This window comes from Sciurus vulgaris (genome assembly GCF_902686455.1).
Source record: "Sciurus vulgaris genome assembly, chromosome: 2".
In the NCBI taxonomy this organism is placed as follows: domain Eukaryota; kingdom Metazoa; phylum Chordata; class Mammalia; order Rodentia; family Sciuridae; genus Sciurus; species Sciurus vulgaris.
Genome location: NC_136462.1, coordinates 182,912,407 through 182,939,004, shown reverse-complemented (window position 1 = coordinate 182,939,004; position 26,598 = coordinate 182,912,407). Strand labels below are relative to the sequence as shown.

The following is a 26,598-nucleotide window of genomic DNA, read 5'->3' as shown; positions in this document are numbered from 1 at the left end:
TTACATAACTCGTCAGTGATCACAAAATCACAAGTATCAATGCTGGAATTTAGACCTATGATTTCAATCCTCTCTACCTTCTTCTTCTTCTTTTTTTTTTTTTTTTTTTCATACTGGAGATCGAATTTAGGAGTGTTTTACCACTGAGCTACATCCCCAGCCCCATTTATTTATTTATTTATTTAGACAGGATCTCTCTAAATTGCTTAGTCTTGCTAAGTTGCTGAGGTTGACCTCAAACTTGTGATCCTCCTGCCTCAGCCTCCCAAGTCCCTGGGATTACAGGTATGCACCACTGCCCCGGCTCAATCCTCTATACCTTCTATCATGCACACCTCCCCTCCATGTGTAATAGTCTTAGCTGTTTCAAAGAAGGAAGAGAAAATGTCAATTTCTCCAAATTAAATGAAGGAACTAAAATAAGGGGAAAAAAGCAACAGAGATAATCTCACAACACCATTTGGTGTTGCTTTCTTTTGGGTATTATAACATCCCTCCCATAGGTTTGCTTTTCCCACTAAGACTTTCTTCTCAAGGGCTTCTAATAATGTTCTGTTTTCCAGCTTCCCTGGGATTGCAGAGGGGGATGATTATCCCATGTATGTAGGGATTTAGGAAGAAAAAAAGATCCTGCGTTTTGGTCCTAAGTAGAATGAAGTCTATGTGTCAGTCCCAGTTTCTCACAGGGAGCCTTAAAAGAAAATACTATTCTGAAATATCTTGTGACCAACTTGGAAGGTTTGGGCACAGATTTTGAGGGATAAAGACCTTAAAATTATATTTCTAAGTTAAATTTTGCTTTCCAGTTCCTCCTTTCCTGATCCAGTTCTGGAGGAGGTACAAAAGTCACTGCAGTGTCCCTGAGTGTAGGACGGGCAGGACTTTCCCTGTAGGAACCCAGCTCAAGGACCGTCACTTTTTCCTTTGAGGAGCAAGAACTGTAGGAGTGGTGAGGTCAGGTCTTGCCCCTCCCCCACAACCATCAACTGCTTTTTTTGACAGTTGGGTTAGATGATTAATTTTTCCTAAGAGAGGCATGTGTGAACCTGCCTGGAGCATAGCAAACTAGGGAACAAAAGAAAAAAAAATTTTCACAATTTCAAAACAAAATAAGCATCTTGGGAAACTATCAGAACTTTGTCACACTTTCTTATATTTATTTTGTGGCTTAGAATTGCTTATATTTTGAATTACATTTGGGAAGGTGTGCACTAAAATCATTTTTAGTCTTGGAGCCTCTGAAGGTCTTAATCAGGCTCCAAGTACATGCTCTGAGGGAACTCAGAGATATTAAACCACAAGTCTAACCATAAGGGTGATCCCACAGTGGGACAAAAGTAGAAACAACTTTCACACGTATCTGGATCAAAAATAAAGGGAGGGGCTGGGGAGATAGCTCAGTTGGTAAGCACAAGGCCCTGGGTTCAATCCCCAGCACCCAAAAAAATAAATAAAATAAAAATAAAAATAAAGGGAGCCAGGCTTGGTGGCACACACCTGTAATCCCAGCGATTTTGGAGGCTGAGGCAGGAGGGTCACAAGTTTGAGGCCAGTCTCAGCAACTTAGTGAGGCCCTAAGAAACTTAGCGAGACCCTGTCTCAAAATAAAAAATAAAAAGGGCTGGGGATGGGCTGGGGTTAGCCTGGGGTTGTGGCTCAGTGGTGGAGTGCTCACCTAGCACGTGTGAGGCACTGGGTTCAATCTTCAGCATCACATAAAAATAAAGTTATTGTGTCCATCTACAACTAAAAAAAAATTTTTTTTAAATGAAAGGGGGACTGGGGATGTGGCTCAGTGGTCAAGCACCTCTGGGTTCGATCCCCAGTACCAAGAAAGGGCACAGTAAATGTATTTAATAATACTTCATTTTGTATTCAGAAGAGCTCAGTTTTTTGCTAAGTGGGCACACCTGGGGATAATATGAATAAGGAAGAGCATATTGAAGACTGCAGCCACATACATGTACACACACTAGTGGGGGCTGGGCCTGCTGGTATCCCCAATGCTTATCTTCCTGAACTTGGTTCAACTGATAATAGTGAACTGCTGAGGGGTTTTGAAAAGGACAGTGATGTAATATAAATGAGGTTTGAGAAAAATTAGTAAGTGTAAGACAGATTGAAGGAGAAAGAATAAAACCAGGCCTCCACAGACTTGGTGAAGAGGTGGAGGGAATGGAGGAGCAGGGGAGTCATGAGGACAGGGCCACCAAGCCTGGGTTGGTTTGGTTTTTGTCTCGAATGGTTTTTGTTTGTTTTGGTGAGTGTGACAGTACTGTTTATTGAAAAGCAGTGACATAATCTAGTTATAGTTGAAAGGGTCCTATTTAAATTGACCTTATTAAGGAAATAGGAAACTCAAGAGTATTTTCCTTTTATTTTTGACCTCATTTCCAAGGCCTGTACTTCCAATGGTTGAATTTGGAATACTTTGCAAATCATAATATGGCAAAAGGAAAACCCAAAGAAACAAGTTATTGCCTGGAGGTAGAGAGTGATAGATCAGGAGAATCAAAAAATAGATGAAAACAGAAGGCATTGTAACCATAGACAGGATATGATTTATTGAAAATGTTAAGTCACAGCCCAAATCCAGTCTCAAAGAGGGTGGACAAAAAACAGGTTTCTCGTTTTGGTTTGTTTAGTAGAGGACCTTTAGAACTGCTGTTTTTGTTCTTAAATCATTTCAAGCCATTGATGCCCCTTAGATGATCTAAAAGACACCGTCTTGGAAGAAGACTCGGTGTTGTGCACCTAGCAGGCATTCAGTAAACATTTGCGGAATTTAGAAATCAAGAGTTTTGAGGAATTGGTAAATACGTGATATAGAGAATCAAAACCAGCACAAAGAGATGGGCAGAGTTCACAGACAGTGACTCACAGGGATCCAAACTACAAAGAGATGAGAAATGAGGCAATGAATTTCCGGTTTTCTTATTTTGGCTTACAATTCCTGAGAGCCATTTTTTTTTTATTCTTTTTTTTGGTTCATTTTTATGAGCATCACCTTCAATAGTTCAGATCTGGATACAAAAGTGATTGACTAACTATAGGAAAGACCAAACACTTGAGGCTTCTCAGCTGTCTCTGCAAGCCAAGCCAGATCTTGGCCTCTCAACTCCCTGCTGAATGTTGCTGTTTTCCATTCAGCAGGGAACATAGCAGGTCCCCTTTAATCTAGATGTAGGTTCCAGGCAGGAGCTATGAAGAGAACACTAGGCTCTTAATTCCCAGCTTAGCCACGTACTCCAGGGCCTGATTACAGCATCTGTCTTCAGTTTCCCTCTGCCTGCTCCTGCCCCTAATTATTTACATGCTTAAGTTTCTCCTATCTTAGAAAATACCCCATCCTTTGGCTCTCCTGCTTCAAACTGTTTTTTTGTTTGTTTGTTTGTTTATTTGTTTGTAATGGGGATTGAACCCAGGGGTGCTTGACCACTGAGCCACATCCCCAGACTTTTTTATTTTTTGAGACAGGGTCTCACTAAATTGTTTAGGGCCTCACTAAATTGTAGAGGCTGACCTCAAACTTGCAATCCTCCTACCTCAGCCTCACAAACTTCTGAGATTACAGGCATATGCCAGACCAGGCCTGGCTCTATCAGACTTCTTAAAGAGAAATTTTTTACTTTCTATTTCAGTTTTCTGACTTTTCTCCTTTTAGTCCCTCAGTCACAGTAATCTGTCTTTTACTCCCCACTGTGTGATAGAAAACTGCTTTGACAAAGGTCACCAATCACCTAGGAACAATAGCAGCATATGCTGTCTTCTGTGAATTTCTTGTCCTATCTGAATTCCCTGCAGCATTGGACTCTATACATATAGTACTTCTTTCCTGGCCTCTAAGATACTGCTTCTTGTTTTCCTACTTCTCTGGCCAATCTTTCTCATTCACTCCTTAAGTCCTACCATCCTTTAATGTTGATGTTTCTAAGGTTTCCATTTGAGTTTCTTCTCATGCCAGCGTGATCCCTGAGTGATATCCCTTAGCTTCAGGTATCACCTAAACATTTCCAGGCCCTTGTGTCAAGGTTCCCTCCACTCCTCCGAGAACTCTTGCTACACTGGAAGTTCTCTTAAATAAGCACAGTAGGCTAATTAGAAAACAGATGAACCCACCACAGGAGGACCTTCATCCATCTCACCTCCACTAATTCTGACATTTCTTCGTTGGCAATAAAGTTAGAAGGAGGGACAATAATCTCTGTTACGGACCCCTTGGCACTGAAGATAAACCTCCCTCACTGTCTATAACCAATCCTCTTAAGTAAAAATTTATGGGACAGTCTCGGTTCAAATCCTTGTGTCAACATCCCCTCTAGAGAAAAACAAAGTCAGGTGCAGCAGTACCTTCTAGAAGGAAGCAGAGTTGGAAGTACCACATGGATGTTCCAGTTTGAGTTTGAGTTTTTTAGGGAGATGGAGTTTTTGCTCATTTGGTCCCCTAGCCCCACCCTCTGTGTGTGTAGAGAATGTAAAATTGGAACACTTCCAGGAGGGAAGGGGCTACCTTTTGGGATCCGACAGCCTGTGATTGATCTTCTTGCAAGCATCCCAAACTCAACAGCTCCGTAACTGCCCCCGTTCCTCTGCTTGTTCTCACATCTTAGTTAACAGGATCATCTTTTATCCACTTGATGCAGATAGAAACCTATTATTGGGGAGACCCTCCTCTTTAGGTCAGCTCCTTCCTGTGTTGGAAGTCCCCCTACCACCACCAAGCCTCTTGTCTCTATCCCATGCAATCCATGCAGCCAGGACTGCAGCCAGAGGAAACTGCCCCAAACAGAGTGAGGATCATTCACACCAATTGTGTTAAAACCTACTGTCCTGAGGACAATGGCCAGGCTTTTAGTGGGGCATCTGAAGTCCTTCACAACCTGCGACTCCTTCCCTTATCCAAGCATCAAGGGGCACTTTGTAATTTTTCAAACACACCATGATGAGTACCCAGTGCCAACCATGTGCCAGGTCCTAATCTAAACTCCAGAGTACAGTCAAGGCAAAGGGAAGGTCCTTCGCTCACTTAACTCATTTTATTAGGAAGAGATAATTCCAGATAGGGATAAGGTGCCATGGAGACAATGAAATGGGCGCTGGGAGGGAAGGGCCAGCTACTTTGGTTACAGTGCTTGGGGATGGCCTGAGGAGGTGACAGTTAGATTTGAATGATGAGGGAGAGCCACACTCTCCAAGATCTGGCGAAGAGCATTCACAGGCAGTGTGATCAGTATATGAGAAAGGCCTTAAATTAGGAACTAGCTTGGCAGGTTGGCCTTTTTTGGGGTTAAAAACAAAATTGTGTGAATCTTATATCTACCTAGGGCGAGGGTGGGGGTGAGGTGGGGCCAGATCACCTGCAGTCTTTTAGGCCTGGGCAAGGAGTTTAAATATTAATAAGGAGGGATTAAAGGATTCTGAGTGAAGGAGTGATTGAGTCTGATTAACATTTAAAAACACATTTCTGGCTTCAGGCTAATGCTCAGGTCATTCCTACACCTGAAACTTACTTACTGTGTCAGTTCCCAGATCTAGGCAGGGGAGAAAGAGCCCCCTTCCTCTGGCCCTTTCAGTCCATTTCTGTTTGGTGATTAACCCCTTTTGTCCCATAGCCCCAGATGTGGAACACCTGTAAAAACTTAAATTGAGCAACAAATATGCCACTTATGCTAACTTCAAATTGCATTTTTAAAGGTCTACTCTTTTGAGACAAGTGATGGGTGAATGCTTGATGGGTTTGAAAAATATTTCCTAATCAATTGTGAATAATGAATAAACTTCGCTGAGGAAGTTACTTCTACTAAATATTCAACAGAACAAAGTATTATGAGAAATGTGTAATATAAGAAATGCATTCGTGAAAATCTTTCCCAGAACTAGGTTGTCATTTTATTTCAAGGAATGCACTGCATTTCCAATTACCAGTGGTGGAAAATAGCTGTCCTCTAAGTAGAACACTGGGACAATGTATAACTGCATAGTAATGTGTAGTGCATTGCCTGGACCACGAAGTCAGAATGAGCCAGCATGTGGGAAACGGACAACATGGTGTCAAAAGTGTAATGCAAGCCTTTGAAGTGTTTTGATCCTTGCCACCAGAAGGAACTGTTGAGCAGGTCATGATAATCCCTTCTTTGTATATTATGTAAGATGTGCCCAATGTCCTATCTATAGGGCAGGCATATACATGTAAAAGATACTATGTTGTCCCAGTGTCCTTTTCATAGGACCATCTGTATTTTTGTTCTTATATAATATATAGAACACAGATTATGATTGTGATTCCCAATTTATATTAATGCACCTATGTCGTTGAAATATTTGCAGAACTCAAAACTTGGCATTTAATGGGTTAGGATGGCAAGGTGGCCCCCAATATCCTTGCCTCACCAGTCCTTCCGTTCATTCAGCAGATCACTCTGGGGACTGGGGACCTTGGGAGCATCTGACAAGGAACTCCCGTCAAGAGGTTACTTTTATTTTTCTTTTGTAAGGATTAAACACAGGCACTGAGCTACTCCCCAGCCCTGTTTGTTTTTTGAGGCAGGTTCTCGCTAAATTGCTGAAGCTGGCCTCAAACATGCGATCCTCCTTTCTCAGCCTCCTGGGCCGCTCGGTGGGACTACTGGCGAAGGCCACTGCGCCAGGCAAGGGGCCCTTTTCGCTGCTTGGGCCCATCCTAACTTAAGGGGTGGGACGGACTACAACTCCCAGCCGGCCCCGCGCGAGGCGCGGATCCCTCCGCTCCCGCGCCCTCGCCCCACCGCTGGACGCCCGCGCCCGCCAAGGGCCAAAGCCAGGTCTTCGCAGGGTTCGAGCTCGGTCTAATTTTCACGTTTCCGGAGAGGGGCGCCTGGGAGCTCCGGAGGAGCAACGGACTTTTTTCGAGGCGATAAGCGGAGGCAGACTGCTAAGGGGCGCTGCTCTGAATGGACGATTTTCGCGCGCTTTGCCGCGGGGGGTTGTGGGTAGCGCGCCCGGGAGGGAGAAAGGAGCCGGGGGTCGAGGCTCGCCGCCCGCAGGGCCCGCGGGGATGTTCGAGGACGAGCCCCACGCCGACGGGGCGGCGGTGGTCGCCGCGGCCGGGGAGGCGCTGCAGGCCCTATGCCAGGAGCTGAACCTGGACGAGGGGAGCGCGGCCGAAGCCCTGGACGACTTCACCACCATCCGAGGCAACTACAGCCTAGAGGTGAGCGGCGGCAGGTGGGCTGCCGGCCCAGACCCTCGCCAGGCCCCGCCCCCGCCCGGCCCCCCGAGGGGTGGTGGGAGCTCCCCTCCCGGAGGGTCGCAGCCCAGCCCGGCGCCCGGGAGCGGGCGGGAGGGTGGTGCCGCTCGGCCAGCCCTCCCATTTTGTGCCGAGGCGGGAAACTGAAGCCCAGCGAAGGAGCGGCTCGTCAGCGGACCCCAGGCTGCAGACCAGGCTTCCCTGCCAGGGGCCACAGGGTCATGGCACTGCCGTTAAGTGGACGCAGCGAACGTGATGCAAAAACTAGAATGATGCGGGCCAAGACACCGCTTCCCACTTGTCACCTCCGTTCTCCTCGAACACGCTCAGTGACTCCGGTTCGGAGGAAGAGGTTAGCGCTGGAGCCGGACTCGGGAGCCTGGGCCACTTAGCCTCCCACCCTCCTGCCTCACAGGGTGCAGCCTTGAGCTGCCCTCTTCGTAGCCCAGCGCTGTCCCGGGAGTTTGCTCAAAGCCAGTATGCGAGCCTTGTGAACGTGGCAGGGCGGGGAGTACTGCACCTACTTCCAGTTGGTAATAGCAAGACTCAAGGGATTATATTACCCAGGGTCGTTCTAATACAGAAATCCAGAGAAGCATAAATGCTTAGTGCACAGAGAATTGTGATGGAATGTACAGTGGGCCTCCATAGCTGTGGGTTCAGCAGATAAAAATATTTTGGGAAAAATTCGCCTCTATCCTAAGCATGTACAGACCTTCCTTGTCATTCCATAAACAATACATTATGAGTATTTATATACTATTTATGTTATATTACATATTGTAAATGACCTACAGATGATTTAAAGTCTACAGGATGATCATAGATTATATACAAATACTATGCCGTTTTCTATCGGGGACTTGAACATCTGCAAATTTTGGCGTTCTCTGGGATCTGGAACCAGTTCCTCCAAAGGAATACTGAGGCAAGATTGTTTCAGCGTATTGCTCCAAGGGCCTCAAAGGCTTTCATGAGGCAAGAGGGCTGGGCTCATACACAGGATGTTCCTCTGACTCAACACCCAATGAAATAATAACTGGGTTCAAAGGCATAGAGTTGGAAATGTAGAGTTGACTGTGTGTCTGTGTATGAGGGGGAAACTACCTGAGAGAGACTCATATATCTCCAGATATTACTCATTAGACTGAAAAAAGCAGTGATCTGCATCTGAGTGGCATGATTGCAAAACTGAGGGAAGGATAAGTAAAGGTGGTTATGAATTAATGGTCTGTCAGTTGAAAATACTGATTTTTGAAAGCCCGAGAAAGCATTTGTCATATCCCAGGACTTTATTTGTCTCTCACTGAATAAGCATTTATTGAGTGCACACTATGGCTAAAGGAACTCAACTACACACCTGCTTCAGATTCCTAATGTGACAAACTCATTTGTGTACTTTCTGCATGCCATTGACTTTACCTGGAGCCTTTCCCCTTATGCATGAACCCAGGGGAGGCTGAAGATCTCAATTTCTGGTTAGGTAGAGTTGATCAACTCTAAACGTTTTCTTTGGAAAGCACAATGTGTGAATTGAGAGTTTGCAAGTGTTTATTCTTCCCAGTATTTAATTTTTCCTTCTTTCTCCTTCAGTTTTTGGTGAAAGACACTTAGATATTTTCCTATCTCTTTACTGCTTCCCGAGAACCCTCTCCCCAGTTCTTACCCCTTTTTACTCTATCTAACAATTTCCTTCCAATTTCAACCTCACTCCCCATCTTTGGTGATTTACAGTTAGCAATTTAAAATCTTCTATGAAACTTTCTCTGATCTCCAGTCAGTCAGTTACTACACTATATTTTCTCCCACTTTATCTTTCATGCTTCTTACATCCTGTGTCTCACCAATTGAAGATAATAGTTTCTGTTGCTTTTCTTAGCTCTAGACTTGAAATTCTGTGAGTTCAAAAACCATCTTTGTATTTCTAAGGTCTAGTGTCAAGGCCTAGAAACTGGAATAAACAATACAGTTAACTCTTTTTCTTTTTTTAAGGAAAAATCAAAATAATTCCTATACTTTATTTTCTCTACCTTACTAGTAATTTCATATAGTATCCTGTATCCAAAGACTCTATGGTACTTGGATATTATTCCCAAACAATTCATTAATTCAACAATAAACTTACCTGCCTCATTTAGTGCTTTGAGTAAATAAAACCCCTGTGAGGATTGTGGTAGAACAAAATGGGAACTTTAGCAGTTTAACAGCTGACAGGCTGCGCTTTGCACTGCTGACACAGCAGCTCTGCTTACTGACATTTATCCATGGAGGCCAGCAGAGGCTAACAGTACCTGGGGCAGATAACCACAACCACAGTAGCAGAAGCAGGAAACAATGTAGCTGGGACAGAACACTCCTGCTGTAGCCTTAGTGTAATAAAAGTCCCTAGGTCATTGACAAACTTATTCGTATTATAGGGAATGTAGGATTCACCCTCCAATAGAATTGAACCAACTCTCTTGCCTTGATGCATTCAAAACTTGCTTATATATAAAATTAAAAGCCCTGCTGTGTGAGGGACTTAGACTGTGGGAATTATCCCACTGGACTGTGGTGTCACTAATAAAGTGTTACTTCCAGATCTTGGTGTCTTGACCCCCATTTCCCACTACAAGATAGAAATACTGAGTTTTAGCTTTATTGATGACTACCCATTTCTCTCTGCCCCTTTCAGATCTTGTGATAAATGTTTTTATCAATCTTCATCCTTATAGAGTGTCTTAAATAGGATCTACAGAATAGTGAATAAGAGCAATATTATGTGCTAAGAGATTTTTATCTGTGTATTTATGTGTGTGTATGTATGTGTTTGGCACTGGGGATTAAACTCAGGGCCTTTTTAAAATTTCTTTTTAGTTGTAGATGGATACAATACCTTTATTTTCTTTATTTTTATGTGGTGCTGAGGGTGGAACTCAGTGTCCCACACATGCTAGGCAAGCACTCTATCACTGAGCGAAAACCCCAGCCCTCCCCAGGGCCTTTTTTTCATGATGTGCAAGCACTGAGCTACATCCCCATCTCTTTAAAAAATTTTTTTTATTTTGAGACAGCATCTTGCTAAGTTGCTGGGGATCTCAAATTTGTGATTCTCCTGCCTCAGACTTGTGACCAGTTGGGATTATAGGCATGTGCCACTGCACTGGCTTGTAATTGTTTGTTTGTTTGTTTTGTGGTACTGGGGATTGAACTCAGGGCCTTGTGCTTGCAAGGCAAGCACTCTACCAGCTGAGCTATCTCCCCAGCCCTGGCTTGTAATTTTTAATCCTTAAATGTCACTTATGTTCTTAGCAATAAAGTCATAAAATGAGTTGAACTTGGAGATACTTCAAGTCTAAAAAACATAAAATTATGTCGAATTTCCAGGTTTCACCTTTTTTGTAGCTTTGTAAATTGAGTCATCTATTAAGATGAAAGATATACTGTTTTAAAGATAATATGTTTCGGGGTCATTAATGCCCCTAACTTTTCCCTTACAGAAATCATAGTCTCCTTTATATTGTACAAGATGGGTGCTAATTTTTTATCTGTGACTCACCAACATCCTACTCTGTTCTTTATTTTCTCTGTCAATCTGTTTAAAAGAAATATAAAGCTAAAATGATAGAAAGGAACTCCACCATCATCAAAGCCATGACTGGTATTTTAAAATAGAGAAAGCTAATTCTGAAAAATTTTTAAAGGACTCTCAGTAATACTAGATTGGAATATAGAGATCTATTTTGAAATTAGTACTGATTTGGTGTGTTATAGTTGTTAGAACACAGGACTAAGTAAAGAGTTTTATATCCATTAGTGTGACTTACTTTGATGGGAAATACCTTCATTTCTTTGGCCTTTTATCTATAGGAGGGGATTTAGACCAGATAATTTAAGATCGCTTCTGGTTCTTGAACTCAAGTATTTTAACATATCCATTTTGCTGTTTGTCTCTTACCTGCCAGGGAGAAGTTATGCATTGGTTGGCATGTTCATTATATGTTGCATGTCGCAAAAGCATTATTCCCACAGTTGGGAAGGGTATCATGGAAGGAAACTGTGTTTCACTTACCAGAATACTACGTTCAGCTAAATTAAGGTAAAGCATTTCGATTTTTTAAGTGTTGTTTTAGAAGTCCTAAATTTAACTTTAGAATTTATTTTAAATCATTTGATTTAATCAGTTCCAACTTTGTTATTGCATAGATATCCTTTCCCAAGTCTCAGATTCTTCATTTCTTCTGTAAATTCAACCAAGGACCTCTGTGCTAAATTTTTAGCTGTAAGTTTTTCCTTAATGTTTTCATTTGTAAATAATTTTAAGCTTATAGAAAAGTTGCAAAAATAAAAATACAAGGAATACACATACACCCTTGACCCAGTTTTTCCTGTGGACATTTTACTTTATTTGCTTTGTCATTTGATTTTCCTCTCTTAAATATGTAGTTCTTTCTCTTTTAAATAATATTTTTTCCTCAACCATTTCACAGTGAGTAACATACATTCTACATCCCTTTACTTCCAAGTACTTTAGTGGTATTTCTTAGTAAACTATGGTACAGTTATCAACTTCAAGAATGTTAACACTTAAAAAAGAAAGGGAACAATACTAACAGATTAATTTTATCCAATATGCCATCTCTATTCTTGTTTTTTTTTATTGATAATATTCTTTATAGAATTTTTCTTTGACATAATTTTCAACCTACAATCCAATATTACATTTGCTCGTCATGTCTATTTATTCCCTTTTAAACAGGAACAGTTCCATACCCTTTTGTCTTTTATGGTATTAACATCTTGAGAAATAAAATTTACAAACCTTTTTTTTTATTGTTTTATTTTCTTCTGTAGTGCTGACGATCAAACCTTGGACTTTGCACATGTTTGGTAAACATTCTACCACTGAGCCACATCCCCTGATCTCTACCCACCCCCTCATTTTGGATTTATCTGACTTTTTTATGATTAAATGCAAATTGTACATTCCCAGATAGAAAACTACACAAGCGATTTTGAGTCGTCAGGATATCACACCTGATGGGACATGTCCATTTGCCTTTCATTAGTGTTGTTAATTTTGGTCATCTGGCCAATGTGTTATCCTATTTCTCTACTGTATAGTTAATATTTTTTTTTCACTTGCAACTAGTAATTGCTCTGTGGGTCTTAGCTACATTTTATTTAATCTTGTGCCAACCACATAGAATTATTTGCCTGTTTAAGAAACAAAGAATTGGAGTGATTCAGGGCTGGGGATATATCTCAGTTGGTAGGGTGCTTTCCTCACATGCGCAAGGCCTTGGGTTCAAACCCCAGCACCACAAAAAAAAAAAAAAAAAAAAAAAAAGTTTGGGCTGGGGATATAGCTCAGTTGGTAGAATGCTTGCCTTGCATGCACAAGGCACTGGGTTCATTCAGAAAGAAACGGAGTGATTCAGATTTACATGCTAATGTCTATTTCTGGTTTATTTTTGTTTCTTTTTTCTTTTTTTTTTTGTCTGGTACAAAACTATTTGAGGTCATTGTTTGCTCTTTCCCTATTTTCTAGTCATCCAGGGTAGCAGAGAGGCAAACTTTTTTTTTTTTTTTTTTTTTTTTTTTTTTTGCAGTGCTAGGGACCGAACCCAGGGCCTTGTGCTTGCAAGGTAAGCACTCTACCAACTGAGCTATCTCCCCAGCCCAAGAGGCAAACTTTAAACCCCTGTCCAGGGGATGGCAAATTAATTTTAGTTCATGCTAAATTAAAACAAACAAACAAAAATCTCAGAAAAATTTTGGTTCTAGCAATGGAAAATTTTAAAAGTCAAGATGATTTTTAAAACTTTAATAGATACCAATTTTTGTCACTGATGATAAAAATAAAATGAAGGGGGCTTGGGAGATAGCTCAGTCGGTAGAGTGCTTGCCTTGCAAGCACAAGGCCCTGCGTTCAATCCCCAGCACCCAAAAAATAAAATAAAATAAAATGAAGATTGTTAAGTACAACATCCACAGCCCATTTGTACCAGGGTACTGGGATAAGTTGTTGAGAGATCAGAGAAAGTTCCCAGAGATAGCATATGAGATATAAAACTTTATGGAGAAATATATACAGGGACGGTCCAGAGGCGTAGACTGAACTGATAGAACCTCCATCCCTTGCAGCATTTTTTCCAGAGGCGGCCTGGTGGATGAGTGACGTGTCCTTTCCACAGTGCCCTCAGTTCTTCCCCAGTTGTCATTGAGAGAGGGATTTTATATTATTAGGCTACAGAAGTAGTGATATCATCTGTATTAGCTTGCTTGTGTGATCAGCATTCCAAGGTACAACTGTCCTGGAGTATGTATAAAAAGAAACTTTCTATAGATAACATTAGCTTGCCCCATATCTCCAGTGTGTACGAGAGAAAGCCAGTCTCTTTCAAGATAATATGGATTTGGACATTCCATCCCAGGCTTGCCCTCATTGTTCTCTTAACTTGGCTAGGTTTCGGGGAACAAAAGGGGGACATTTAGGAACACAGTGTTTTACTGTTTCTAAGGCTAATACAGTAGGGTCAAGGTAATTTTTTAAATTGAACAAAACCTGTCCATTATAATAGAAAACAATCTGATAGTTTTCTGTCAGTGCTTTTCATCACTGACCATATAATTTTTAAAATATTTGTAATAATAGATTATTGGGGAAACTGAGCAAAAAAGAATTATAACTTTAAAAAATTTACAACAGCAAATGCTCTTAAGAAAAATTCCATACTGAAATGAGTTCAGGAGTTTGATGGTGGTGAGGGTTGACTGTACTTAATGCTACTAAACTGTACTATACATTTTAGTATTTTACCATAAACACAGAAATTTTTGTGTTTCGAATTTTTCAAGTTTCCAATAGTCTGGGGTAGACAGGCGCATTGGTGCACATGCCTGTAATCCCAGCAGCTCCAGAGGCTGAGACGGGAGGATCATGAGTTGAAAACCAGCCTCAGCAAAAGTGAGGCACTATGCAACTCAATGAGGCCCTGTCTCTAAATAAAATACCAAAAAGGGCTGGGAATGTAGCCCAGTGGTCAAGCACCTCTGAGTTCAATCCCCCATACCGGGGAAAAAAAAAAAAGCCTGGTGGTGTAATTCTGTGTAGTGCTAAGCCTGTGCTACAAGGACCTAAGTTTAATCCTGAACACTACGGAAGAAAAAAAGAAAGAAAGAATAATACAGAAGAGCTTAAAGTAAAAAGCACTTTCTTCCTTTTTTTCACGCTCCAGAATTAAACCACCAAGACCACTTTTCTTTTATGTACAAAAACCAGAAGTTTTTAGTGGGTATTGTTTTGGTTTTTTTAGACATAAATGATTCATACTACATGTATGGTTCTGAAGTTCTCACTTTATATTTTGGAAATCTTTCTGAAGATAACTTTTTTAGATGTAGAGTGATATTTTCAAATTTCATTTCAAAAAAAGTTCAAGTGAGGTTCATTCCTGGAATGCAAGGATGGTTCAACATTCGTAAATCAATAAACGTAATCCATCATATCAATAGACTTAAGGATAAGAATCATATGGTTATTTCAATTGACGCAGAAAAAGCATTTGACAATATACAACACCCCTTCATGCTGAAAACACTAGAAAAAATAAGGATAGTAGGAACATACCTGAACATTGTAAAGGCTATTTATGCTAAGCCCATGGCCAACATCATTCTTAATGGAGAAAAACTGAAACCATTCCCTTTAAAAACGGGAACAAGACAGGGATGTCCTCTTTCACCACTTCTATTCAACATTGTCCTCGAAACTCTAGCCAGAGCAATTAGACAGACTATAGAAATTAAAGGGATATGAATAGGAAAAGAGGAACTTAAGCTGTCACTATTTGCAGATGACATGATTCTATATTTAGAGGATCCAAAAACCTCCTCCAGAAAATTTCTAGACCTCATCACTGAATTCAGCAAAATAGCAGGCTGTAAAATCAACACGCATAAATCTACAGCATTTTTATACGCAAGCGATGAAACAGCTGAAAGGGAAATGAGGAAAACAACTCCATTTGCAATAGCCTCAAAAAAAATAAAATACTTGGGTATCAATCTAACCAAAGAGGTAAAAGATCTCTATGATGAAAACTACAAAACACTGAAGAAAGAAATTAAGGAAGACCTTAGAAGATGGAAAGATCTCTCACATTCTTGGATAGGCAGAATTAATATTGTCAAAATGGCCATACTACCAAAAGTGCTATACAGATTCAATGCAATTCCAATTAAAATCCCAATGACGTACCTCACAGAAATAGAGCAAGCAATCATGAAATTCATTTGGAAGAATAAGAAACCCAGAATAACTAAAGCAATCCTTAGCAGGAAGAATGAAACAGGGGGTATCGCAATACCAGAACTTCAACTATACTACAAAGCAATAGTAACAAAAACAGCATGGTATTGGCACCAAAATAGACAGGTAGATCAATGGTACAGAATAGAGGACACGGACACAAACCCAAATAAATACAATTTTCTCATACTAGACAAAGGTGCCAAAAATATGCAATGGAGAAAAGATAGCCTCTTCAAACAAATGGTGCTGGGAAAACTGGAAATCCATATGCAACAAAATGAAACTAAACCCCTATCTCTCACCCTGCACAAAACTCAACTCACAATGGATCAAGGACCTTGAAATCAGACCAGAGACCCTGCATCTTACAGAAGAAAAAGTAGGTCCAAATCTTCACCTTGTTGGCTTAGGATCAGACTTCCTTAACAGGACTCCCATAGCACAAGAAATAAAAGCTAGAATCAACCACTGTGATAGATTCAAACTAAATAGCTTTCTCTCAGCAAAGGAAACTATCAGCAATGCAAAGAGAGAGCCTACAGAGTGGGAGAATATCTTTGCCACTCATACTTCAGACAGAGCTCTAATTTCCAGAATATATAAAGAACTCAAAAAACTCTACACCAAGAATACAAATAACCCAATCAACAAATGGGCTAAGGAAATGAACAGACACTTTACAGAAGAAGATGTACAAGCAATCAACAGATATATGAAAAAACGTTCACCATCTTTAGTAATAAGAGAAATGCAAATCAAAACTACACTAAGATTCCATCTCACCCCAATTAGAATGGTGATTATCAAGAACACAAGCAACAATAGGTGTTGGAGAGGATGTGGGGAAAAAGGTACACTCATACATTGCTGGTGGGACTGCAAATTAGTGCAGCCACTCTGGAAAGCAGTGTGGAGATTCCTTAGAAAACTTGGAACGGACCTACCATTTGACCCAGCTATCCCACTCCTTGGCCTATACCCAAAGGACTTAAAATCAGCACACTACAGAGATACAGCCACCTCAATGTTCATAGCGGCTCAATTCACAATAGCCAGACTATGGAACCAACCTAGATGCCCTTCAATTGATGAATGGATAAAGAAACTGTGGTATATATATACAATGGAATATTACTCAACTATAAAGAATAATAAAATTATGGCATTTGCAGGCAAATGGATGAAATTGGAGAATATCATGTTAAGTGAGATAAGCCAATCTCAAAAATCCAAAAGATGAATGATCTCACTGCTAAGCGGATGATGACACTTAATGGGGGGTGGGAGGGGGACAAGAATGGAGGAAGGAGGGACTGTATAGAGGGAAAAGAGAGGTGGGAGGGGTGGGGGGGAAGGAAAAAAATAACAATGAATCAAACATCATTACTCTATGTAAATATATGAATATGCAAATGGTATGCTGTTACTCCATGTACAAACTGAAACAACATGTATCCCATTTGTTTACAATAAAAATAAATTTAAAAAAATTTTTTTTTCAGAATTGGAGATTAAACCCATTGTTGCTCTTAGTATCTGGGAATCCTGAGCTATATTCCCCCCAACCTTTTTTTTTTTTTTTTTTTTGGTGCTGAGGATTGAACCCAGGGCCTTGTGCTTACGAGGCAAACACTCTATCCACCCACTTTTTTATTTTGAATTTTGAGACAGGATCTCACTAAGTTGTCCAGACTGGCCTCAAATTTGCTATCTTCCTACCTTATCTTCCCAACTAGCAGGAATTACTGTCATGCGCCACCATGCCCAGCCAAAGAAATGTCACATTCTTAATACTGTAGTACAGTTGATGAGCAGCAACATGTTCATTCAGACAAAAAGTAATTGAAAGTGACATTGTTTTTATGCATTAACAATTTGGGCTTTTTCCCTTGAAGACAGGGACTTACTATATTGCACAGGCTGGTCTTGACTCCTTCCTCAAGTCATCTCCTACAGTCAGCCTCCTGTATAGCTGGGACCACATGCACATGCCACTTTCTACTGACAAAATTTCAACAATACATGTAATATTACATACTTACGTACATTTTTATAGCCATAAGAAAATGCTCACCAAATATTATCAAATCATACTGAAAAATAATAGATGCATATACATTATAGATACATATATGCACAAACAGCAAATTTTTACTGAGTACTTATCAGTGTTCCAGGCATTTATTATGTGCTAATGTTTTGCATGTTTTTATTCATTTAATCTTCTTAGTAATGTCATAAAATAAATCACATTTTACAGATGAGGAAACTGAGTCACCAAGAAGTTAAATTGCTTTCCAGAAATAATAAGCCTACTAGCCCGGCAAGGTGGTACATGTCTGTAATTCTAGGGACTCTGGAGGTTTAGGCAAAAGGATCACAAGTTTGGGGCTAGCCTCAGCAAGGTAGGGAGGCCCTAAGCAACTTGGTGTGAACTGTCTCAGAAAATAGAAAGGACTCAGGGTTAAAAAAAGAAAAAGAGAAAGAAAGAAAGGAAGGAAGGAAGGAAGAAAATATCTGCTAACTCCAGGTCTGTTCTGTATTACACATGTCTATACATGAATCCTTTTTAGTATGTCCCTGTCTTAAACTATGTTCATTTTGGAAAAAGAAAAAAGAAACCTTAACACCAAAGCAACTTCCATCTTAAAAAGAAGTTTCAGGGGCTAGGGATGAAGCTCAATAGTGCAGTGTTTATATTGCATGCTCAAGGCCCTGGGCCCTATTTATTTTTATGTGGTACTGAGGATCAAACCCACTGCCTCACATATGCTAGAGATTTTCATATGTTGTATCTCTGTTCTTGTTTGTTTATAAGAACTTTTAAAATTTCTCCCCTCATTTCTTCTATGACCCATTCTTTGTTCAAAAGCATGTTATTCGGGCTGGGGAGATAGCTCAGCTGGTAGAGTGCTTGCCTCACAAGCACAAGGCCCTGAGTTCGATCCCCAGTACCGCAAAACAAACAAATAAACAAAAGCATGTTATTCAAGTCTCACATCTTTAAAGGGTTTGTTTTTTATCTTGTTATTGATTCCTAATTTTTTTCTATTATGACCTGATAGGATGCAGGGAATTATCTCTGTTTTTTTGCATTTTTGATAAAACTTGCTTTGTGTCCTAAAATATGGTCTATTTTAGAAAAGGTTCCATGTCTAGCTGAGAAGAAAGTGAGTTGGGTTGTGATAAACTATTCTGTAAATGTCTATTAAGTCCATTTGATAAAGAAGTAGGATATAAGATTAACAAATATCAATAATTTGCTTTCTAGAGCTAGGTCTGTAGCTCAGTGGCAGAGCACTTGCCTAGCATGTGTGAGGCACTGGGTTCAATTCTCAGCACCACATATAAATAAATAAAAATCCATTGGCAACTAAAATATATATATTTTTAAAAATTTTGCTTTCTGCCCTTGAACACCACCAAGAAGACATCGTTAAAGTCTCTCTCTCTACTGCCATCATGTCTAAATCAGAATCACCTAAAGAGCCCAAACAGCTACAGAAGCTATTCGTCAGAGGGCTGAGGTTTGAAACAACTGATGAGAGTCTGAGAAGCCATTTTGAACAATGGGGAACACTCATGAACTGCAATAACGAGAGACTCAAGCACCAAGTGCTCCAGGGGCTTTGGGTTTTTCACTGTGGAGGAAGTGGATGCAGCCATGAATGCAAGACCACACAAGGCGGATGGAAGAGTTGTAGAACCAATGAGAGCTGACTCAGGATTCTCAAAGACCAGGGGCCCACTTAACTGTGAAAAAATCTTTTTTGGTGGCATTAAAGAAGACACTGAAGAACATCACTTATGAGATTATTTTGAACAGTACAAGAAAATTTAAGTTACTGAAATAACTGACAGAGGCAGTGGAAAGAAGAGGGGCTTTGCTTTTGTAACTTTTGACAACCATGACTATGGGTAAGATTGTCATTCAGAAATACCATACCGTGAATTGAGCAAAGCCCTGTCAAAGCAGGAGATGGCTAGTACTTTATCTAGCTAAAGAGGTTGAAGTGGTTTTGGAAACTTTGGTGGTGGTCGTGGAGGTGGTTTTGGTGGAAATGACAATTTTGGTCATGGAGGAAACTTCAGTAGTCATGGTGGCTTTGGTGTCAGCATGGTGGTGGTGGATATGGTGGCATCAGGGATGGCTCCAGTGGATTTGGTAATGACAGAAGCGATTTTGGAGGTGGTGAAATCTACAATGATTTTTGCAATTACAACAATCAATTACCAAATTTTGGACCCATGAAGGGTAGAAACTTTAGAGGCAGAAGCTCTGGACCTTACGGTGGTGGAGGCCAATACTGAAACCATGAAACCAAGGTGGATGTGGCAGTTCCAGCAGCAGCAGTAGCTACAGAAGTGGCAGAAGGTTTTAACACTGCCAGGAAACTAAGCTTAGCAGGAGAGGAGAGCCAGAGAAGTGACAGGAAGCTACAGGTGACAACAGATTTGTGAACTCAGCCAAGCAAAGTGATTGCAGGGCCTAGCTGCTACAAAGAAGGCATGGTTTGGACAATAATCGTGTATGGGCAAAAAAACTGGAGGATTGTATTTATGAAAAATTGTATAATAGGTTATTTTATTTTTTATTATGTGGAAAGTGTAAAGTATTAATGTAGCCTTTTTTTTTTTTTGCACCCATGTTGTTGATTGCTATATGTAATAGTCTGATCGTGACATTGAATAAATGTATTTTTTAAAAGGTGGTGTGTAAGCTACACATTCCGTCTGTATACATAAATCTACCAAGTTTACCTTTTCTGTCTATGACACATCAGAAACAGCAAAATAAGAGACCCTGGAATGTGTTATTCAAGGCTAGCGGGAAAAAGGCAGATTGAGAACCTCCATGAATAACAGTTGACTGTGTGGGAAGAGAAAAATAAGCTGTAAAACTCAGGTAGAAGATCTTCAAAGGCATAACAGTTTTTCTTAGGTCACAGCCTCAAGAAATAGATTCTAAGGAAAGGATTCAATGGTAAATACTTTATTAAGGAAATGCTTCTGGAGAAATGAGCAAGGGACTAGGAAAGCAAACTGAGAAGATACAGAACCAAGCAATGGCTGATTTCAAGTACAATTCCAACCTCAGCCTTACACTGGGCAAAACTATAAAGAATTCATTTTGCATCAGTGTTTGCCTTATTTCAAGGCAAGGGAACTGGTTTTCTTTTGTGTTCCTTTATCAGTCATTCTTTGACTTAGGGCCATGCATAGATTGACATGTAGGGGGATATACCAGGAGTCTGGCAAATACTGAATAAATGTACCTACAGAAACATAAATGGATTTAATTAACTACATTTACATTAAACTGAGTGATTGTTCTTTGAATTGCCTGTTTTTTTGTTTTTTTTTTTTTTTTTTTTGCAGTGCTGGGGATTTGAACCCAGTACCTTGTGCTTGCAAGGCAAGTACTCAACCAACTGAGCTATAGCCCCAGCCCTGAATTGCCTGTTTATTTAAAATGGGTCAGTACTTAGAGGTTATATTTTTCAGATTAAAGTAAATCTCATAAAGACAAAAGAGGTGCTGTGTAAAGTTAATCTACTCTGAAGTCATCTTGGTAAATCTTCCCCCACAGTGTGAAGTTAGAATTATTCAGGATAATGCCCGGTTCAGAAAACTTGGTGTAGTTGTTGGGACCTTCTGAAGTTCACCATCGAAGGGTCACAGTCATATGAAATTATTTGGTTATAAAAATGATTGCTCACACATCCTCTATAATATCTAAATTGAATAATGGTACCAGATAAATAATAGATGATACTGAAGCTTGTGTATCATCCATTATCACGTATAATCAATAAATGATTTAATTCTCTTGAAAAAAACCAATAGTTTTCCTATACTCTAGTGATAAGTCTGCTAAGAAAGAAATCAGGAAAACTGTTTGATCTACAGTGACCTCTAAAACAAAAGAACAAAACTTGGGAATAATTCTAATCAATGAGGTAAAAGACTTTTACCTTTTTCCCCCGCATTTTTAACTGGTGCGTTATAGTTGGACAAACTGATGGGATTTATTGTATAGTCATACATGCACACAATAAAGACTTCTATAATGAACACTATAAAACACTGAAGATTGAAATCGAAGATTTTAGAAGATGGAAAGTCCTCCTCCTCCCATGTTCTTGGATAGACAAAATTAATAATTGTCAGATTGACTATATTTCCAAAAATATACAGATTCAGTGCAATCTCCATCAAAATACCAATGACATTCTTCACAGAACTAGAAAAAAAAGATACTAAAAAATTCATATGGAGGGACTTGGATCGTGGCTCATTGGTAGAGTGCTTGTCTTGCACACGTGAGGCACTGAACTCAGCACCACATAGAATAAATAAAATAAAGATATTGTGTCCATCTACAACTAAAAAAATTTTTTTAAAAATTCATATGGAAGAATAAAACACCAAGAATAACCAAAGCAATACTGAGCAAGAAGAATGTTGCCAGAGGCATCATAATACTTGATCTCAAATTATACTAGAGTCATAGTAACAAAAACAACATGGTTGTGACATCAAAACAGACAAGAAGATCAATGGAATAGAAGACAAAGACAAAACCACATAGATGGACTCATCCAATATTCTGATAAAGTTGCCAAAAACATACATTGAAGAAAAGATAGCCTTTTTAACAAATGAAGTTAGGTTCTATCAGTCAACTCAAAGTGGATCAGAGGCCTAGGAGTTAGGCCAGACTTTGCAACATCTAGAAGAAAACATAGGATAAACACTCCCAACATATAGGTGCAGGCACCAACTTCTTTAACAAGACACCTACAATTCAAGAAATAAAACCAAGAATCAGTAAGTAGGATACCATCAAATTAAAAAGTTTCTGCATAGCAAAGGAAATAAGAGCATGAAGAGAGAGCCTACAGAATGGAAGAAAGTCTTTGCTAGCTTCTCCTTTAACAGGAGATTATACAAAGAATATACAAAGAATTCAAAACACCAAAAAAAAAAAAAAAAAACAACAAATACAACAAATAATCCAGTTAATAATAACAAACATTTATCCAAAACACAAATATATTTTTAAAATGTTCAACATTTTTAGCATCAGGAAAATGCAGATAAAAACTACGTTGAAATTTCATCTCATTCCAATTAGAATGGCAGTCATCAAGAATACAAAAAAAGGGACTGGGGAGATAGCTCAGTCGGTAGAGTGCTTGCCTTGGAAGCACAAAGCCCTGGGTTCGATCCCCAGCACCCCCCCCCCCCAAAAAAATACAAAAATAATGATGGTGAGAATGTGTGTAAAAGGTATGTTCATATATTGTTGGTGGACTGAAAATTAGTAAAACCACTTTGGAAAGCATTATGGAGATTCCCTTCCAAAGACTAGGAATGGAATCATCATATGACCCACCTATCCTCCTTCCTAGTATTTATCCAAAAGAATTAAAATGAGGTATTTAGGGCATTTGCCTAGCACTCACAAGGCACTGGGTTCGATTCTTGTACCACATAAAAATTAACAAATAAAGACATGGTGTCCATCTACAACTACAAAAAAAATTTGTTTACACTAAAATCAGAATATTTAGTGATACACATGTATCAGTCTTTAAGGCAGTACAATTTACAATAACCAAGTTATGGAACCAATCCAAGTGTCCATCAACAGTCAAGTGGATAAAGAAAATGTGTATGCATACAATGAAGTTTTATTACACTGTAAAGAAGTATGAAATTATGACGTTACTGATAAATGGATAGAACTGGAGAACATCATGCTAAGTCAAGTAAGCCAGACTTGTAAAGTCAAAGGTGGAATGTTTTCCCTCATATATGGAAACTAGAGTGAAATAAGGAAAGTGGGGGATGGGGAGATCCCATGAAAGTAGAAGAGATCAGTAGAGTAGAGAAGGGGGGGTTGATGAGGAGGGAGGAAGATCAGAGAAGGGGAGCAACTGCAGAATGAAATTGACCAAATTATCCTATGTATATACATGAATATACTACAGCAAATTCCACCTTTATCTATTAAGCACCAGTTTTAATAAACAATAAATAAATAAATAGAAGGAATGGAAACAAGGAGAGAGATAGTGGAGTCCTAGGATTGCCATGGAACAAATTATATTCCGTGCATGAATGAATATGTCAAAATGAAACCCACTGTTATGTATAACTATAATGCACTAATGCAGACATTTTTCTAAAGTGGGAAATTTCTTGGAGGAAAGTATTTCACATGCTGAGGATCCTTCCCCCTCCTGCCACTCACTCATTAGTCTATAGGGACTAATTTGTGAGCTAAAAAAAGTTTAGTAACTTCGAAAATTATGCTGTTGGTAAGAATCTTTTAGATATCAGGTTTTAGTGTGTCCAGAGTTTGAATATCTATGGTCAATTAGTTGTTGATATCTTCCATTAGTTTTAAAAAATTACATGTATTATTCTCTATATATTACTAGACACTTAATTGAGCTTTGATACTACAGTTTTTTTAAACTAAGATTATACTAACACACTTAATTGAGCTTTGATACTACAGTGTTTTTAAACTAAGATTATACTAACGTAGAGAATGTACCCATAATTGAATAAGCCAGGGAAGGTGGAATAATAGTCTATAAAGCAATTTTCTTTTTTCTTTTTTTTTCTTTTTGGTACCAGAGATTGACAGAGATTGACTCAGGGGCACTCAACCACCAAGCCACATCCCCAGCCCTATTTTATATTTTATTTAGAAACAGGGTCTCACTGAGTTGCTTAGTGCCTCACCACTGCTGAGGCTGGCTTTGAATTCCAATCCTGCTTCAGCCTCCCAAGCCCATGGGATTACAGGCGTGCACTACCGCGCCCGGCATGATTTTCTCAGTACACATTTACCTACTTTATTTGTAGTGGTGGAACCATACATTAGAACTCAAACACTTGAATTTTACTACTAACCTGTAACAGTCTGGAGCTTTGTGATCTTTTTTTTTTTTCTTTTTTTTTTGGGGGGGGGGGTGGGGATCAAACCCCAGGGGTACTCACCCCTGAGCCACATCCTGACCCCTTTTTATTTTATTTTTTTGAATTTCAATACAGGATCCTAGGAAGTTGCTTAGGGCTTCATTAAATTCCTGAGGCTGACCTCAAACTTGCAATCCGCCTGCCTCAGCCTCCTAAATTGTTGTGATTAACATGTGCTGCTAACATGTGCGATTAACATTAAATATGCTGCTACTCCTGGAGTGGTCCACTTCTTAAAAGGGGAAAAAGTCTTGACCATTTGGGAGACTTGTTTTTCTTCAAACTAATATTGTAAACCTACCAATCTGTTAATTAACATTTACTCTGTAATTTATATGTAGAACATTGTTTAGGTGCTGGAGAGAATAAAAGAAGTAGGTAGATGCTGTCACTGCATAGAAGACACTGTGTTAGGATGACTAACTTAAAATCTATATCCCAAGGTGATCCTGGAAACCAGATTTCATGGCACTTGGGAGTAAAAGTTTTTATTGTTGTTTGTTTTTTAATAAATTCAGGGTTTTAAGTAAGAATTCTTAGTCATGAATAGACTGTGATTGTTTCTAATCCATTGTATGGACTAATTTTAAAGTTGTCTTTTTTCCTCCTTTTTTTAGTTTAATACAGTTTTTCAGTAAAATGAAGAAGTGGATGGACATGTCAAATCTTCCACAAGAATTTCGTGAACGAATAGAAAGGCTAGAGAGAAATTTCGAAGTGTCTACTGTAATTTTTAAAAAATTTGAACCAATTTTTTTAGATATATTTCAAAATCCATATGATGAGCTACCAAAGTTACCACGAAGCAGGAAACAGAGGTGAGATCCTTAATCCTTACGTAATTAATGTAAAGATTACAGTATAAACATGTTAGGAGATTTTACTCTATGAAAAGTCTGCATTTGACCAAAAATATCCATCTGCAAAGACTTAATATTTCTTTTTAAATCCATGTACCCCTAACTGGAAGTTCATGGTGGTACTTTTACTTATTTTTCTATATTATGATTTTTTAAATGCACATTAGAAAGGTTTACTTAATTCCACTTTATAAGCCATAGAATATCTGTTGTGAATAGAATTTTACATGTAGTTTGACCTTAGTGTGTGTGTGTGTGTTTGCTATTTCAAAAAAATGGTATTCAGTATCAGACAAAAAACAAAACAAACACATTTTTTTTCCCCTCTTTTTAGGAGGATTCCTTGCAGTGTTAAGGATCTCTTTAATTTCTGTTGGACACTGTTTGTTTATACTAAGGGTAAGGTGACACAGTGGTTTTACATTTCTTCTGTGAGAACTTTGGTATATTTGACATGAGAGGTATCTGGGGTTTTTTTTGTCTTTTTTTCTTATAAAGGTAATTTTCGTATGATTGGGGACGATTTAGTAAACTCTTATCATTTACTTCTGTGCTGCTTGGATTTGATTTTTGCCAATGCCATTATGTGCTCAAATAGACGAGACTTGCTAAATCCATCTTTTAAAGGTAAGATCTTTTCTTTTTTGAAAACTAATTGTTAATTTTTGGAAAAAGAGTTTTAAAATTTAACTGTTGGACTGGGGTGTGGCTCAGTGGTAGAGCATTTGCCTAGTATATGTGACACACTGGGTTCCATTCTCTCAGCACCACATAAAAATAAATAAATAAAATAAAAGTCCATCAACAACAAAAAAATTAAAAAGTATTAAAAAAAAAAAAAAAAAAAAACTTAACTGTTTCTCCTCCCTCTCCCTGTTTCTCTTCATACTCCATCAAACTAGGTTTACCAACTGATTTCCATACTGCTGACTTCAGGGCTTCTGAAGAACCTCCCTGCATCATTGCTGTACTGTGTGAACTACATGATGGACTTTTAGTAGAAGCAAAAGGAATAAAGGAGCACTACTTTAAACCATATATTTCAAAACTCTTTGATAGGAAGGTACTGTACTTATCATCAAGATGTTTAGGGGTCAGCCGCAGCCTCAAAGGAAAAAGTCTTTTCACCATTGTAGGACTCAGGGACAAGATTCCCAAATTTTAGTCTTTGCTGTAATTCACAGTTACCCCTTGGTCTTATATGATGAGAGAAACTGAGC

General features: G+C 39.2%; 1 protein-coding gene across 8 annotated transcripts in view; it reads left to right on the top strand.

Moving 5' to 3' along the window:
• The first annotated feature begins 6,760 nt into the window (after positions 1-6,760).
• The window catches only part of RBL1 (RB transcriptional corepressor like 1), a 67,825-nt gene continuing 47,987 nt past the window's right edge, over positions 6,761-26,598 (top strand). For 3 of the 8 annotated variants that reach the window (XR_013761978.1, XR_013761980.1, XM_079128133.1), the window contains exons 1-6: positions 6,927-7,189; positions 11,170-11,303; positions 25,136-25,336; positions 25,713-25,777; positions 25,877-26,005; positions 26,281-26,441. Coding sequence is in view for 5 of the 8 variants with exons in the window: in XM_079128133.1 (XP_078984259.1) it covers positions 7,034-7,189; positions 11,170-11,303; positions 25,136-25,336; positions 25,713-25,777; positions 25,877-26,005; positions 26,281-26,441 (846 nt within the window). In the remaining 3 variants the exon portion in view is untranslated. Of the gene's footprint in view, positions 7,190-11,169; positions 11,304-25,135; positions 25,337-25,712; positions 25,778-25,876; positions 26,006-26,280; positions 26,442-26,598 lie in introns of all 8 variants that reach the window. The other 5 variants (XM_079128136.1, XM_079128137.1, XR_013761979.1 and 2 more) reach the window with 5 other exon arrangements.